At 45.1% G+C, this 16,730-nt stretch overlaps 1 protein-coding gene across 4 annotated transcripts in view; it reads left to right on the top strand.

The window, feature by feature from the left end:
* Positions 1 to 16,730, top strand: part of AMBRA1 (autophagy and beclin 1 regulator 1) — a 197,615-nt gene that overhangs the window by 34,485 nt on the left and 146,400 nt on the right. For 2 of the 4 annotated variants that reach the window (XM_004619065.2, XM_004619066.2), the window contains exons 2-8: positions 7,551 to 7,800; positions 8,155 to 8,213; positions 9,247 to 9,430; positions 10,330 to 10,502; positions 11,408 to 11,474; positions 12,354 to 12,500; positions 12,771 to 13,807. In XM_004619065.2, the coding sequence (XP_004619122.1) occupies positions 7,666 to 7,800; positions 8,155 to 8,213; positions 9,247 to 9,430; positions 10,330 to 10,502; positions 11,408 to 11,474; positions 12,354 to 12,500; positions 12,771 to 13,807 (1,802 nt within the window). In that variant the 5' untranslated portion in view covers positions 7,551 to 7,665. Of the gene's footprint in view, positions 1 to 7,550; positions 7,801 to 8,154; positions 8,214 to 9,246; positions 9,431 to 10,329; positions 10,503 to 11,407; positions 11,475 to 12,353; positions 13,808 to 16,730 lie in introns of all 4 variants that reach the window. The other 2 variants (XM_004619064.2, XM_004619063.2) reach the window with 1 other exon arrangement.

The following is a 16,730-nucleotide window of genomic DNA, read 5'->3' as shown; positions in this document are numbered from 1 at the left end:
CCAGTTCTAGAAAACCCTGTGTTTCTACCCACATGGAGTTTCTACAGGGTATTGGGCCACTTTCAGGCCTCTAATTAAGACCAGACACTTTGTAATTATTTGTTATGTTAATTGTGGGTGCAGGGAATTGGACACAGGGCTCACACATGCCAAAAGGCAAATGATTTGCGGCAGAACTCCTTTCCCGACCTTAGGTACAGTTTCAGTTGCTGAGAGAAATTTACTTATGCAAATAATCCTAGATTTAGTATCTTACTTGTTTTGTATTGGGGCCACACCTGTGGCAGCTTATGGTTATTCCCAGCTCTGTGCTTGGGATCACTCCTCGTGGAGTGATTAGGGTACCATGTGGTGGTGGGGATCAAGCCCAGACCTCCATGCAGAACAGCATGTGCCCTAGACCTTCAGCTGGCTCCTGAGCCCCTCACCCCCACCCCATCTGATGGTTTTGTTTTGCACTCTTGGAATGCTATTGGAAGGGAGAATTTGAAATATGAATTTTTACTTATTTTCTTTGTAGGGCCACACCTACTTGTGCTCAGAGCTTACTCCCAGCTCTGTGCTCAAGGATAGATCCCAAAAAGGTGCAAGGGGACCATATGTAGTGATGCTTAGGGGATCTTTTGTGGAGATGGGCATTGGCTTGACTGCCTCGGTGCCAAGGATTGAGCTTGGGTGTTCCACATGCAAAATTATGCCTGTATCACTCCAGCCAGTTGACAGTTGTTTTGCTTTTTGCTTTTGGGCCACACCTAACCACCAGGCAGTGCTTAGGGTCCACTCCAGGCTCTTTGCTCAGTGGTTGTTCCTGGCATTGCTCAGGGGATCAGGAGGTGCCGGAAATTGAGTTGGGGCCTGACTGCATGCAAGGCAAACTCCTTAATCCCTGTCTGTCTCTAGTTTTGTCTGTTTTTTTTTTCTTTCTTCTTTTTTTTTTGAATTCACTTGTTTATATGTAGCTGAAGTCTTTTTTCATTTTTGAGAGGTTCATTCTTGTCTAGGTGCTCTGGGACCACTCTCAGCACTACTGGGGCCACGCCAAAGTGGTCAGGGATCAGTAGGTGATACCATATACTTGTGCTGGGATGCTTGCCAGTCAGACTTTCTGACCCTGTGCCTGCAAATCTAGTCTTTGTTGCTATACAAATATACTTGGCTTTCCTCAGTGCTTTGTTTTTGATAATAGCCTTTGCAGTGTTTCTTAGAAATCTACTATGCTTGGGAATTAGGGGTCTCCAGGGCTAGTTGGCAGTATTGTTTGGTAATAGAAACCATGGAGAAACCCCCAGGGAGGATTCACTAATAATAACCACAATAATAGCAACAGTGTTAACATTATAGTTCACTGTGATTCCTGTTTGACAAAGGAGGAAGCAAAATCTCAGAGAGGTAATTTAACTTGCCCAAAGCTCACTTTACTTGCTCAAGTAGCTGGAAGGTAGAGTAAAATTGCTGGCAGATGATCGCCAGTTTGCCAGGGGGACCTGTAAATCTAACTTGTAGTTCCCACGGGTTGTTGCAAACTCTCTAGGTGATTTTTATTAGTAGTTGTGAAATATAATTATGTCTTGGAATTAAGCAGAGGAAATCTTTAAAGATTATCTTCCCATCTTTTAGAGGCTCAGTCATAATGTCATGCACGTATCTGCCCGTGGTGCCTCTGACTGTAATGGCATCACAAGGACTATTCTTGGCACCCTTTGTCTCGTTCTGATTTAAGGGACAGACTGGGAAACGTGTTTCTTCCTCCTTTTCACAAGGAGGAATAAAAAACCCACTTGAGGGCACTTCCTCCTCTCCTGGAATCAGACAGGCCTGCCTGAGTTTGATTTGGTTTAGCTCCTTTTGTTCTTTATAAAGAACAAAGTAAAATCTCTTCTCAGGTGGCCATAAGTACATAAGAGGAGCAAAGGTTCTTGTCCTTTTAAAGGAACAGCAGATACTTCCCTTCAGGTCAAAGTGAAGCCATGCAATGTTAGCTTTTCAGATTTCTCATCATCTGTCACACTTCTTTTGAACATTTAGTGTCTTCACGTTCTTGGGACAAACTCTTGGGTAATCCTGTTTTGTTTTTCATTTTTGTTCAGCTGTTTGGTTTGTTGATGACTTGTATTTGTAGCAGATCTTTGCTTTTATGATTCCTGTAGGAACTTCAGGTTGTGTGGGTCTCCTGAATCGTGGTATTTGTAGACTATGTTTTCTTCTTCCTTTTTTTTTTTTTTTTTTTTTTTTGCTTTTTGGGTCACACCTGGCAATGCACAGGGGTTACTCCTGGCTCATGCACTCAGGAATCACCCCTGGCGGTGCTCAGAGGACCATATGGGATGCTGGGAATCGAACCCGGGTTGGCCGCGTGCAAGGCAAACGCCCTACCCGCTGTGCTATCACTCCAGCCCTTATGTTTTCTTCTTCTTTTTTTTTTTAAATTTTTATTATATCACCATGTGGAAAGATACACAGTTTTCAGGTTTATTTCTCAGTTATACAATATTCAAACACCATCCCTTCACCAGTGCCCATATTCCACCACCAAAAACCCCAGTATACCCCCCGCCCCCCACCCCCCACTGTATAACTGATGAATTTCACTTCATTTTCTCTTTACTTTGATTACGTTCCATATTGCAAAACAAAACTCACTATTGTTGTTGGAGTTTCCCCCCAAGAAAGACAGCCTTACTAAGGAAGCATTTGATAATTGGTTTTCCATTAAAAGATTGTATGTTTTCAGTTTTTAGAAAAGGTTGCACGGCCGCACTAGCGGCCGCGCGGTTCAGAGGTGTTCCAGTCCCGCAACCCGGAGCCGTGTTAGTTGCTGCTCAGTGTCGCCACGGCTCCATTTGGAGATGGCGTCCCAGCTGTACCTCCTCCGTCTGGATCCCTGGTGTTGTTGGCCTGGATTCCGGTCCGGAGCATTTTTCCGGCCGCGTTGCTCACCAGACTGTCTGGCCTCTTCTCTGTTCAATGTGGCAAGATGGCCATGTTTTCTTCTTGAGTTACAGTCAGAATTTTTTTTTTTTGAGCAAGTAGGTAATTTGGACTGTTACTCTTTCCACCACATGTTAATAAGATTATAAATGGCTTAAAATTAATTTCTTTTTGTTTGATTTTTTTTGTATTTTGGACACAAAGGCGATGTTCAGCAATTCCTCCTGGCTCTGTATTCAGGAATCACTCCTGGTGGTGCTTGGGAGATCATATGGGATGCCAGGGATCAAATTCATGTCATCCATGTGCAAGGCAAATGCCCTACCCACTTTTCTACCATTTTGGCCCTTTAAAATTCATTTATTTGAAATCCCTTTTATGTTGTACTGTTAAGACAAAGGACTCTGAAAGTTTCTTTTATTGTTCTGTTTTTTTTTTGGCCACACTGGTTGTATTCAGGGCTTACTTTGCTCAGAGTTCACTCCTGGTGGTGCTTGGGGGACTATATGTGGCCAGGGAGCCAACCTGGGTCAGCTACATACAAGTACCGTCTTGGCTGTACTATTTTTTGATTCCACAAAGTTTATTTTCTATAAATTTCTCAATATCGAATGAAAAAAATTACAGATGAAATCTCTGAACTACAGATACAAGGTGAATTAATAGAAATAAAATTTTTGTCCCTTTCCTTGTTATTGCTTATTCTACTTTGTGGAAGAGCCACTTACCAACTTTTGATTTTGTTGTTATTGTTTTTGTTTTTGGGACATACCCAGCCTTCTGGTGTACTCGATGGACCATATGTGGTACAAAGGTCCAACTCAGGTCAGCCATGTTAAGGCAAACAAGCAGTTTACCCTCTGTACTATCGCTCCTCAACTTTTGATTTTCATCATGAGTGAGTTTTCAGAGTCATCGCCACAGAGATGATTTCTTTCAACTAGTTCATTTGGTTTGTTCAGGAGCTTGGCCTGTAGCATATTGACATTTTCAGTGTGTACATAATCATAGCATGCACGCATGAGGGAGAAGAACAAAGGGAAAGAGCATGAGGATATGCCCAGAGATTGTTCTTCTGCAGCTCCTACATGAACGTTGTGTTGTGTGTGACTAATAGCTTGGGGTCAAACCACCTTGGTTACTGAGTGCATATGTGTGCGAGTGTGTTAGTGTATATGTGTGTAAGTATATATGTGTGAGTGTGTGAGTGCATGGGAGTGTATATGTGTAAGTGTGTGTATGTGTGTGCATGTGAGTGTGTAGATGTGTTCGAGTGTGTGCATGTATAAGTGTATATGTGTGCAAGTATGTGCATGTTTATGTAAGTGTATATGTGCTGGCCCAGAAATAATAACTTAAAAAAATAAGTATTTCCCTTATCCCTCTGTCTGTCTCTCTTCAGAGTTCACACCCAGTGATACTGGTGATCAAATGGGGCCTCCCACGTGCAAAGCCTGCACAGTAGCCTTTCCTGGCTCCCTGCTCAGGTGTGATCCTTGGCAGTGTTCAGATGACCATATGTGGGGATAGGGATCAAAATTAGGGTCACAGCCCCTATAGCCTTGTATTGTCTTATGTCCTTAACTCTTCCCTACCCCACCTTACCTCAGTTTTTTTTTGTTTGTTTTTGTTTTTGGACCACACCTAACGGTGCTCAAGGCTTACTCCTGACTGCATTCAGGGATCATTCCTGGTGGAGCTCGAGGTGATCCTTTGTGGTGCCAGGGATTGAGCTGGGCTCTGCTTCATGTAAAGCAAGCACAGTACCCTCTGTACTGTCTTTCCACCCCCCTCTCCCCTTGCCTCCTCCCCCCCACAAACACACTTTTTCTTTTTGGGGGCATAATGGCTGTGCTCAGGGCTTACGACTGGCTCTGCACTCAAGGATCACTCCTGAAGGAGCTCAGGGGACTTTCTGGGGTGCTGGGGATTGAACCAGTTTGGCTGCATGCAAGATAAATACTTTAATCAATTTACTATTTCTCTTCCCTTCTCCCACCTCAGTGTTTTTGTTTTTGGGCTACTCCTGGTGGTGCCCAGGATTTGCTCCTGGTTCTGTCCTCAGGGATCACACCTGAGGGTGCTCCAGGGGTCATATGGTATGCCCCAGATAGAACCGGATTCAACTGTGTACATGGCAAGCGCTCTGCCCGCTCTGACCCCCACCTCAGTTTTTAAGGGAAAGTTCTTTCCAGAAGAATGTCAGTATTAAAGATGGAATTAGAAGAACTAACATTTTAAAGTTCCCAAAAGAAATAATTAAAAAAGGAATCATCAGTGAATGTCAAACCATTAAGCAAAAGGTTGAGAGGAACAGGATATTCACGTGGTGCCAAATTTAACTACAGATTGACTGTTTGTAAAGAAACACACCTTTATAATGAGAACTCTATTATCAGCTCGACCAAGAGAACATATTTTGTCAGTTGATCTCAATTTACTGAGTCCCTCTTCTCTCTGTCTCTGTCTGTCTGTCTCTCTCCCCTTCTGTCTCACCCTCCTTCCCTCTCTTTCTCTTTCTCCCTCTCCTTCTCTGTCTTTGGACTACACCCAGTGGTGCCCACCAGTAGTCATCCCTGAGTGCAGAATCAGGGTCACACTCCGAATTCTGTACTCAGGATCACTCCTGGCAGACTCAGGGACCTTATGAGATGCTGGAGATCAAACCTGGGTTGGCTGTGTGCAAGGCAGGCCTTTGCCCACAGTACTGTCTCTCCAGATCCATTTATAGGATCTCTTATAAAACATTTTTGGAAAAACCATTTACTATATATATATATATACATATATATATAAATAATATGTATATATATATAAAACTGGGGGCATAACATCCTTCTCACAGGAAATGCAAGGGATGGAGAGGCAATGTTTCTGTGAGGAAACAGTGGCCAAAAAGTGCTCCAGCCCTTATTGCTTGAGTCTTGACTGGATTCTGGACCTGGGATTACTGTTTGTGAGGGCTGCCCACTCCTTGTACCCATCTCACCCATTCAATCCTTGTGCTTCCAGGATCAAGGATTAAACGCAGTGACTTACAGCTAAAACATGCAGCTCATTCCAGCCACATCCCTGGCCCCTGATTCTGCTTTTTTTTTTTTTAATCCAGCAACTAGAGAGTCTTAATTAATTTTAAATTTTCACTCATTGATTTTATTCACTTACTGCCATGCTGGGAACTGAACCCAGGGCTTCATTCTTGCAAGACTGAAGACTTGCAAGACTCTACTGCTGGCCACATTCCCACCCCCTAAAGATATTTTTTTTGTCAGAGAAATTTGAATGAGAAATGAGTAATAGATCACTATGAATGTGATAGTGGTAGTGTAATTAAAGTAGAAAGTCCTGACTCCTTGGACATATGCAGAGAACTTGTACAGTTAAGTGGCTTAGAAATTTAAAAAAGCATAAGCCAACCTCAAAATCCATAGATTGTCTACCCATGGAGGTAGTGAAAGTAAATTTAACAAATTATTAAGTTCTTGAATAAATGTTGCATATTTATTCTGGTTTTTAGAATTTTAAATATTAGGCCATACCTGGCTCTGCTGAGGACCACTCCTGCGAGTATGCTAGGGACCAGGTGGTGCCTGTGATCAAACCTGTGTTGGCTGTGTGCAAGGCAGACGCGCTGCCAGCTGTACTGTTGCTCCAACCCCTTTCTTCTCTTTGTTTCTCTGGAATTTCTCTGGGAACTTTAGTAACCCAGAGAAGAAAAGGGGGATATCCTGGAGTAGTTTTCATACACTTGCTTGTAAAATTGAAACTGCTACAAAAGAACCTCTAGCAAGAGTCTTTCAAGTTGGTTGCCTAAATTACTCTGCCTATGGATACCACATCCCCCAACTCCCCAAGGAAAGGAGATAATAGAAAGAAGGCTTATCTGTCCTTTAGTTTGGAGGCTGTCTGCAAGATCACAGGGAGTGCCAGCAACTTGGAAGGCAGAGTAGCATGTAAAGGGAAGGCAAAAGTCGAGTTTGGGTTGTTTTGATTTCGTTTTTTTGGGTCACACTTGGCTGTTCTCTTAATTTACTCCTGTCTCTGTGTTCAGGTATCACATCTGACAGGCTTGAGGCGCCATATGCAGTGCCCAGGATTGAACTTTAGTTGATCACCTATAAGGCAAATGCCCTTTCTGCTGTTATAGTCTCTAACCCTGAGTTTTGTTTTAGATAGAGTTTTAGGAGCTTTATTAGCAAAAGTTCTTCCTACCTGGTAAATAAAAAGAGAATATTGCTTTAGAGAATCTTCCTCTCATCCCTCCCTCCCATTCCTTCCTCTCTCTCTTCCCTGTCAGTCTTCAGGGATGACTACTGGCTCATTTCGGAGGTTGTGCTCATGGATTCATGTGGTGTTAGGAATTGAACCTCTGCCTCCCAGCCATTTAGCTATTTCTCTGGTCTGTGGTATTATTCAGATTTGAAGTTGAGCTGTGAAGGATAGAATAGGAATTTAGGATGAAACAATTTTGGAAAATCCTGAGAGAAGGGTCTTTTCAGAAAATACCATTAAATATAAAAAAAAAAAAAAATTCCTTTGCGCTGGAAGCACGTTTGTGTGGGAAGTGTCTCTGATTGTCAAATAGACAGCTGTTCTTTGACAACTTCTTCTCCATGCCTTAGATTTCCATGAGGACAACTTACAGGGACGTGAATGGCCTCGTTTTAGCTGCATCTGTGTGTGGAGCTCTTACTTGCTCCTCTTCCCGTGCCTGGTGGACAGTGGCCACTGAGCACCATGAAGGTGGTTCCAGAGAAGAATGCTGTTCGGATTCTCTGGGGACGAGAGCGGGGCACACGGGCTTTTGGAGCTCAGCGACTTCTGCAGGAGCTGGTAGAAGATAAGACCCGGTGGATGAAATGGGAGGGCAAGGTGAGAAAAATGGATGTAAAATTCTGCATAGGGTTTGTGGGGGTGACAATAAAATGGGTTTTTGGAATGGATTCATAACATAGAGGTGGGATGTAGTTGTATTTTGTGTAGGAGAATTGATATATCTGACTTAGGGGTATTTTACCAAAATAGTAGAATTTATGGACTATAGATGCCTTTTTTTCTAAAGATATTTTATTAAAGGTATTTAGATTTAGCTCTCAGCTTGATTATGTTTCTAGATTTTAAGCTTATACTGTGAATACTAACCTAGATTAGTTTATGGTTTTTATGTTAGAGTGGTCCATAGTTTATAACTAATATATTTTAACCTTTTTTTTCCCCCTGTGCCAGAGAGTAGAACTGCCGGATAGTCCACGCTCCACATTTTTGCTTGCCTTCAGCCCAGACAGGTACCAACTACTTATCTATTACACAATTTATGACTTGTGACTGCATTAGTTTCTGTGTATTTGACATGACTTGGTCTTCAAGTCAAATTCTAAAAGGCTCTTTGAATACTGTGTGAACAGATATGCCAGTGTATCAGAAAGGGAGAATACCATGGGTGAGGCGCTTACAGGCAAGGCATTTATCCTAATCTGTCCTGGCACCACATGTGATCCTTCCAATCAGTGCCAGGAGTGGCCCCTGAGCACTGCTGGCTTGGCCCAGAAACCAAAAGAAACAGAAAGGGAAATAGATAAGGAGTGCAAGCCATGAAGGTACTGGGAAGTGGGCATTCTCTATCCTGGAACTTCGTCTGCTTCTCACCCCAGATGTGGACTCTTAACCTTCTCAAAACCCTCTGGAGAAACCCTTGTTTTCTCTTGAAGGTCATATCTCTTTTTCCCATTTTCTCCCCTCATACTTTCTTTTTTGGGTCATACCCAGCAGTGCTTAAGGGTTGCTCCTAGGTCTAAGGTCAGTAATGACTCCTGGCAGTGTTAAAGGTTCCATAGGGGATGGTAGGGATTAAACCTGAGTTGGCCACATGCAAGACAAATACAGCACCCCCCCCCCTTTGTGCTATTGCTCTGGCCCTCCCCTCATACTTCTTAAAGTACATTTCTTTAAGTAAGGCTGTTACTTCACTAAAACAAACAAACCTGCGGCTATAAAAGGCAACATGGGGCACTGAGCACCCAAACTTGGAAAGTTTTCCTATTACCAACTTTTGTGTGATGTAGGCTACCAATGGCATGAGCATTTCCTTAGCCGAAAAACACATTCTCAGAAGGTGATTTGTGTCATTTGGAAGATGGTGTGGAGATGTCACACTGATTTAAATGATTGGAATATTTTTTTGTTTGTAGCTATAGATATACTACCTGATGTGCAAGATGCATCAGGGGTTACTCCTGATCTTTTTCTGCTAGATGAGGTAGTCTTTAGTTTATCACCTGTCCCTGTGCTCTAAATTTACTTTGTGCTTTGGCCCTCTAGGACTCTTTTGGCTTCCACCCACGTGAACCATAATATCTATATCACAGAGGTGAAGACTGGCAAGTGTGTCCACTCTCTGATTGGGCATCGCCGCACTCCATGGTGTGTCACTTTCCATCCCACCATCTCAGGCCTTATTGCTTCTGGCTGCCTAGATGGTGAGGTTAGGATCTGGGATTTACATGTAAGTATTTCCTTTTCTTTGACAGTCGAAGGCAAATATGTTTATGATGGGATGATTTAATCTAGATTTAATCCTGGTCCTCGGGACTACTCCTGATTAGGGGTAGCCTTTGCCTTAGTCTGACTGAGAGTCCTCTGTTCCGAGCTGAACACCCTGTGGAACTATTTGAATCTACTCACTGTGACACAGTACTAGAAGCTCTATAATGTGTTCAGGACAGGTTTCTGTTGTTTTTTTTTGTTTTGTTTTGGTTTGTTTGTTCTTGGTCTACACCAGTGGTTTTGAGGATTTAACTCCTGACCCTGCACTCAGAGATAACTGCTGGCAATGCTCAGGGCACCATATGGGATGCTGAGGATTGAACCTGCCTCAGTCCCATGAAAGTACCCTACCTGCTGTACTATTGTCCAGCCCCTAGATTTCTGTGGCCGGAAAGGAAGGATTCTGCTTTCCTCTGTACATGGTTGTCCAAGTACTTTATGACCCTGACTGTGACTGGCCGGTAGGTTGTTGTGCTGGGCTTGAGTTCCACCAGCTTCAGAAAGATCTCTGTGTGGCTATTCTTTGCTTACACGTGAAGTCCGAGAATTAAGTGTATAGTGATGTTTTTCTGATAAATGGTGACATTGCTAGATGACTGATTTTGTTGCATTATTTACAGAGGACTTTCTGGGGGTCTTTCCAGTTAAGCTAGGGACTGTGGGTTTGCGCTGCTTGAGAGTTTGTACATGCCAGCATATGCTCCAGCCCTCTGAGCTTTCTCTCTGTACTTCAGAGGAGGTATTTAAAGTAGGCCCTACATGCAGTCATTTTACTCAATATGGAGTCTTCTTAAAAATTGATACCCCAGACCGCTTATGGCTTATAACCTAAGATGATTTGGGTTGGTTCATTCACAGGGTGGCAGTGAAAGCTGGTTTACAGATAGTAACAATGCCATCGCCTCTCTGGCTTTCCATCCTACCGCTCAACTGCTGCTGATTGCCACTGCCAATGAGATTCATTTCTGGGATTGGAGTCGACGAGAGCCCTTTGCTGTGGTGAAGACAGCTAGTGAGATGGAACGGGTCCGGTGAGTCCTCTGTCCACAGGTGATATCTGACATAGAACTCCCCTGTCTCCCCACTTACCCTTTCTTTTGGTTTTTGTTTTGAGACCACACCTGGCAAGTGCTCAGGCTCTGGTCTCAGGGATCACTCCTGGCAGAGCTTGGAAAACCATATGTGGGATCAAACCTGGCCCAGCCTCATAGTAGGTAATCTCTTACTGGTTATCCTACTTTTTTCCCCCTTGTTTTTGGAACACATCCTGCTGTGCTCAGGGCTTACTGCTGGCTCAGGGATCACTCCTGGCAGTGCTTGGGGAACCATATAGGGTACAGGGGATCAAACCCAGGTCAGTCCTACCTGATGTATATATTTTATAAATTGGAAAGGGATGATTTAGGTATCTGGTCTTTTCATTGATGTTTACTCCTGATCCAAATACAAATGGCCAGAATGAAGGTTTCCCTATTGTCTTCTTTTCATCCTCTTGGAAGCTGATTTTTTTCATCTCATCTATGTCACTTGACGTGATTATTCATTGTTACCAACACTCATGCTTCTTCCTGGTGTAACTGCTTTATCTGAAGGAAGGCCTGAACCTGGGATCAAGTGTAGGGACATTTGATGCTTTACTGTTCATCTGGACTCTTAGATGTAAGCAGATGTGTACTTTAATAATGGAGCTGCTTCTTGGGGTGGAAGCTTAGGTGTTCTTTAATTACTATTTTTGTGATGAATATTCTCTTACTCTGATAACTGTGAAGTGATAACCAAAAGTATTGAAACTTCTTATTTGAAAAATTAAAGGTATAGGTGAAAAAGGATACCCAAGTAGTATCACAATTAACTAGTAATGATGGCTGGAAGTTTGAACACAAGTTTCTTCTTGGTGACTGTAATCTAAGCATGCCTTTCCTTTCTATCTTTGCAGTCTGGTGAGATTTGATCCTCTTGGACACTACTTACTCACAGCAATTGTGAACCCCTCCAATCAGCAGGTAAGGTAGCTGTTCTAACTCCAGCTAAACTGGATATTATGCTCTGTACAAGTGCTTCTTGATATGAACTCTTTAATTCTCAGTTTCCACTTGTTCCTTTCCTGTCAGGATACAGAACTGGGCTGGGGACATGGCTCAGAAGACTGGTGTACATGCTTTATATATGGGAGCCCTCGGTGTAACTATAGGCAACCTTCCCCAACCCCCAGCACTGTGGAGGAGTGGTCCCTGAGCATTGCTGGATGTGAGCAGTGCTCTTCCTGCCTCACTCCCTTCCCCCGAAACAAAGGTTAAAAAAAAAAAAAAAAGCTTCAGACTGTGTATCCAGAGTGAACACCAGTGATCTTGACAGAAAAATCAGTTCGGATTCACCACCCTTCCCCATCCTGGAATCTTATTAGAAGTAACCAGGATGGCCGGAGAGGTAGTACAGCAGGAAGGGCACTCGCCTTGCCCATGCCTGACCTGGGTTTAATCCCTGGCATCCCTTATGGTCCCCCAAGTCCTTCCAGGAATGATCTCTGAGCTCCGCCCATATGGCACACAAATAGAAAAGGGGTATCTGGGAAGTGTTGGGTGGTTTGTCATCGATGTGCCTCTGGGTGGCTGATCTTTTGCTTCCCTGTCAAGGAGAGGCCTTTTCTGAGACACCTGGTTTGCCAGATGTGCTCCTTCAGAACAGGCACTGGTTGAAGTGAATAATTTAGCACCATGTGACTCAAAGTCTGAAGCCAGTTCTCAGTGCCCTCGTGCACTGTGGCTGCCTCTCTGGGGTGCTGGTTCTCCCTGGATGATGATCAGTAATTTCTCATGCTTCACCTGGAGCTTCAGCCTAACTGCCTTGCACTGCCTCCCGCCTCACCTTGGTCCGCGTTGCAGGGTGATGACGAAGCGGAGATTCCCCTGGACGGAACCGAACTCTCCCACTACCGTCAGCGCGCCCTCCTGCAATCACAGCCAGTCCGCCGGACGCCTCTCCTTCACAATTTCCTGCACATGCTGTCCTCACGGTCCTCTGGCATCCAGGTGGGAGAGCAAAGCACAGTGCAAGATTCTGCTACCCCCTCACCCCCACCGCCTCCCCCTCAGCCCTCCACGGAGCGCCCCAGGACTTCCGCTTACATCAGGCTCCGACAGCGGGTCAGTCACCCCACAGCTGAGTGCTGCCAGCACCTCGGGATCCTGTGCCTTTGCAGCCGCTGCTCTGGCACTCGAGTTCCTTCCCTCTTGCCACACCAGGACAGTGTCCCCCCTGCTTCTGCCAGGGCTACTACCCCTTCCTTTTCTTTTGTACAGACCGAGCCCTTCCACCCCCCGGAGCAGGCCTCGTCAGCGCCGCAGGACCAGGGCCTTCTGACCCGGCCGTCTGCCTTCAGTACGGTCCAGAGCAGCACTGCCGGCAACACGCTCCGCAGCCTCAGCCTGGGGCCCACGCGGCGCTCCTTGGGCGGCCCTCTGTCCAGCCATCCATCTCGGCACCACCGAGAACTGGCTCCCGGGCTGACGGGCTCCGAGTGGACTCGGACAGTGCTCAGTCTGAACTCGCGTGCGGAGGCCGAGGCTATGCCCCCGCCCAGGACCAGTGCCTCCTCAGTGAGTTTGCTATCCGTGCTGCGGCAGCAGGAAGGAGGCTCACAGGCCTCTGTGTACACCTCGGCCACGGAAGGGAGGGGCTTTCCAGCCGCAGGCTTGGCCCCTGAGTCAGAAGGAGGGAATGGCTCCGGCCAGAACAGTGCGGGCAGCATTCGCCACGAACTCCAGTGTGACCTGAGACGCTTCTTTCTGGAGTACGATCGGCTCCAGGAGCTGGACCAGAGCCTGAGTGGGGAAGCCCCCCAGACCCAGCAGGCTCAGGAAATGCTCAACAATAACCTTGAGTCGGAGAGGCCAGGTCCTTCCCACCAGCCCACCCCACATAGTAGCGAGAACAACTCCAACCTGTCCCGTGGCCACCTGAACCGCTGCCGTGCTTGCCACAATCTCTTGACCTTCAACAATGACACCCTGCGCTGGGAGAGAACCACGCCGAACTATGCCTCAAGCGAGGCCAGCCCCTCGTGGCAGGTGCCCAGCACCTTTGAGGGGGTGCCGCCCAGCGGCAGCCAGTTGCCCCCTCTTGAGCGGACTGAGGGCCAGGCGCCCAGCTCCAGCAGGCTGGAGTTGGGCAGCTCCGCTAGTCCGCAGGAGGAGAGGACTGTGGGGGTGGCCTTCAACCAGGAAACCGGCCACTGGGAGAGAATTTACACCCAGTCCAGCAGATCTGGAACTGTTTCACAGGAGGCCTTACATCAGGATATGCCAGAGGAAAGCTCTGAGGAAGATTCCCTGCGGAGGTAAGCAGGTGCTTTCTTGTCTTCTCCAGCACCCTTCCTTTCCTCGTTCCCTCTCTTCCTGCAGTCTCGCAGAAGCAGGGACTGTGTCTGCAGCAGCAGACCTCCGCCTCTGGTACTGATTTTGCTAGCTTGCAGGGTGTTTCCTTAGGTCTTGTGCTCTGGTGGCTGAGGTAGGCCAGGGCTGACAGCCTCAGTCAGGTGACTCTTAAAGTTCCTTTTCTGGCTTGATGCTTGTGACCTTGATGCTGAGAGGAGCGTGTCAGTTAGGTGAGAGAGGCATGAAGAGACTGAAGCACTGACCTCCTTTATCTGTGTGGCTTTTGTACCGTTTTGACAGATTGTATGTCCAGCACTAGTGACTGGGAAACAGGCACAGGGCCTGGAGAGCTGGGAATGACTCTGAGAGTTAGCCTAGTGATGCTTCCTCAGGCGTGTCACTGTGAACACTGGGACTGTTTCATCTCTTCAGCTTTGTTATTTGGAGAATTGTTGGTTTGCCAAGGGAAGAGAAAAAAAGTAGAAGTGTATCTATGTCAAGGAAGGTCCTTGTTTTCTTAGAGAGCTGGTGTTTTGAACAGCAAGTTAGGATGCTCTGGGTGGCCTCCACCTCGGTGGTGCAGTGATTCATAGAAGGCCAGCCTCTCCGTCCCCAGTTGGCACTGGAGGCAGTTTGCTCGTGGCAGAGACAGTGTGGGCGGAGTGGGCCGCCCACCACATGTGCCATGTGTGGCTGTGTGCGCTTCTATCCTGATTTATTAGGGACTTCTTTCTGTGATTTTGTAAAGGTCAAATCTAGCGTAATCACCAACTCCCAGAATATGCCTGTTGGATCCAAACAGCATATTGCTCGCTGCATTACATCCTCTGTTGAAGCAACTGAATTTCTCTGACATAAGCTTCTGCAGGGTGGGAATATGGATTGTGCACATAATGTACTTATTATTTTGGGAGGATGCTTTAGAGAGTTACATAGTTAATAAGTATTTGTTGAATGGTGTCAGTTTTTCTAGCACTATGCTGAATACTGTGGGGCATTCAGAAGACTTGATCTACTACCTGTTTTTTGCCCACTGATAGTATCCCATGTCACCATAAGAGGAAAGAACTGTTTACTTGAAATTATTTTGAAAAGATGGATGATCAAATGCTTCTTTTTAAAAAAAAGCTTCATTTTATGGTATCGAGATTAAATGTATTCTGATTTCAGAGAAAGGGAATTATCATTAAAGAAGTCTTTATGTAATTTGTGTGTGTGTGTGGCGGGGTGTATAAAATGATTTTTTGTATGTTTGTTTGTTGTTTTGCTACACCTGTGGTTTTCAGGGCTTACTCCTGGCTCTGCACTCAGGGATCACTCATGGTGTTGCTCAGGGGACCATATGGGATGCTGGGGATCAAACCCGGCTCAGCCATGTGTAAGTGGGGTACACTGTATTATCTCCCTGGCCCATCATTTTAATTTTTTTTTAAATTTTATTTTTGCAGTGCTAGGATTCAAACCCATGGCCTCACACTTGTAAAGCAGATAAGTCCTGCATTCCCTGAGCTACATCCCTGGCCCCAAAAAGTCAGTTCTTTCTGTTTGTTTTTGGTTTGGGGGCCATGTATGGGTATGCTTAGGGGCTTACTCCTGACCCCAGAGCTTAGGGTTTAGTCCTGGCCCTGCATTCAGAGAATTACTCCTGACTACTTCTGACGGTGCTTGGAGCACCATATGGACGTGTAAGGTATTGAACCTCAACCTCATGTATGCAATAGGTATCTAAATGTTGAAAGGAGTGTTTTGTGATAATGCTCTGATAGCCCCTAGTGTCAGTGTAGTTAGTAGCCTTGGGCTTTGGTCAGCCTTTGTTTGTCTTATTCCTGTACCACCTCCCTTGTGAATACCTGAATGGTTTAAATTAAATGTTACTATTATTTGGTGGCTGGTTGGTGAGTTGGGGGTGAAGCAGCCTGGCATTGCTTAGGGTCTGCTCCTTTCTCTGCTCAGAGATCACTCCTGGTGGGGCTTTGGGGGACTATCCTTGGTGCTGGGGATCTAATCCAGGCTTGTCTTGTGCAAAGCAAGCACCATACCCCCTGTTCTGTTGCTCTGACCCAAAATATTACTGTTTGATACTAATTATAAAGTAGAGAGCAATTATGGAGGAGCTACTTTGTGGTATCTATTAGAGACCCATGCCTCATTTCTCATTTTTATGCACTGTAGGTGTTAAGTTTTCCATCTTACAGTGAGGCCAGTGAGGTTCAGAGAAATACCATTTCTTATTCAAGATCACATTGCTGGGCAATGCATTGAACTTTCTTGTTTTACTGAAATCTTTTTTTCTATTTCACATTCTCTTTCATTTGTGTATTTCTTAGTATGATAGCTTCATTTTTAGGTGAGCTATTTTTCTTTTCGTTGAACTTTTTGTTATGGAAATTTTCAGACATGTAAAAATGAAGACTAAATTAAAATAAATGAACTTCCTGTGCAATCAAGGAAGAGCAACGCTTGCTTCAGCCTTTTCCCTCCCTATCCCCTAATCACCCCTCCACCCAGATATTTTTATCTGAAGTACCTTGGTTATGTCTCTCTGGAGTGGTTATTCAATAAAAGTTTCTATGACGATATAGCTATTCTCTGTGCTGTTCTTTGGCACTTCTAGCCTCGTGAGGCTACTAAGCATTGGAAATGGAGCTAGTGTGATCTGGAAACTATAAGAAACGTTAGGAATTGAAAGTTTTTCATTTTAAGTAATGTAACAGCCACAATGACTAAAATATTGAGCATCACCCCAGAGTAAAGTAGGTCTTTGAAAACCCAGAAACTTATGAATTTCTCATTTTTTCAATAGATATTTGGTTCAAAGTTTTAGAAGTGCAGATATTTTTAGATATATGTTGTAGGGACAGAGAGATTGCTTGATGGATTGAGTGC

Source organism: Sorex araneus, chromosome 6 (genome assembly GCF_027595985.1).
Source record: "Sorex araneus isolate mSorAra2 chromosome 6, mSorAra2.pri, whole genome shotgun sequence".
Taxonomy (NCBI): domain Eukaryota; kingdom Metazoa; phylum Chordata; class Mammalia; order Eulipotyphla; family Soricidae; genus Sorex; species Sorex araneus.
Note: the sequence above shows the minus strand (reverse complement) of the source record. Positions and strands in the feature narration are given on the sequence as shown.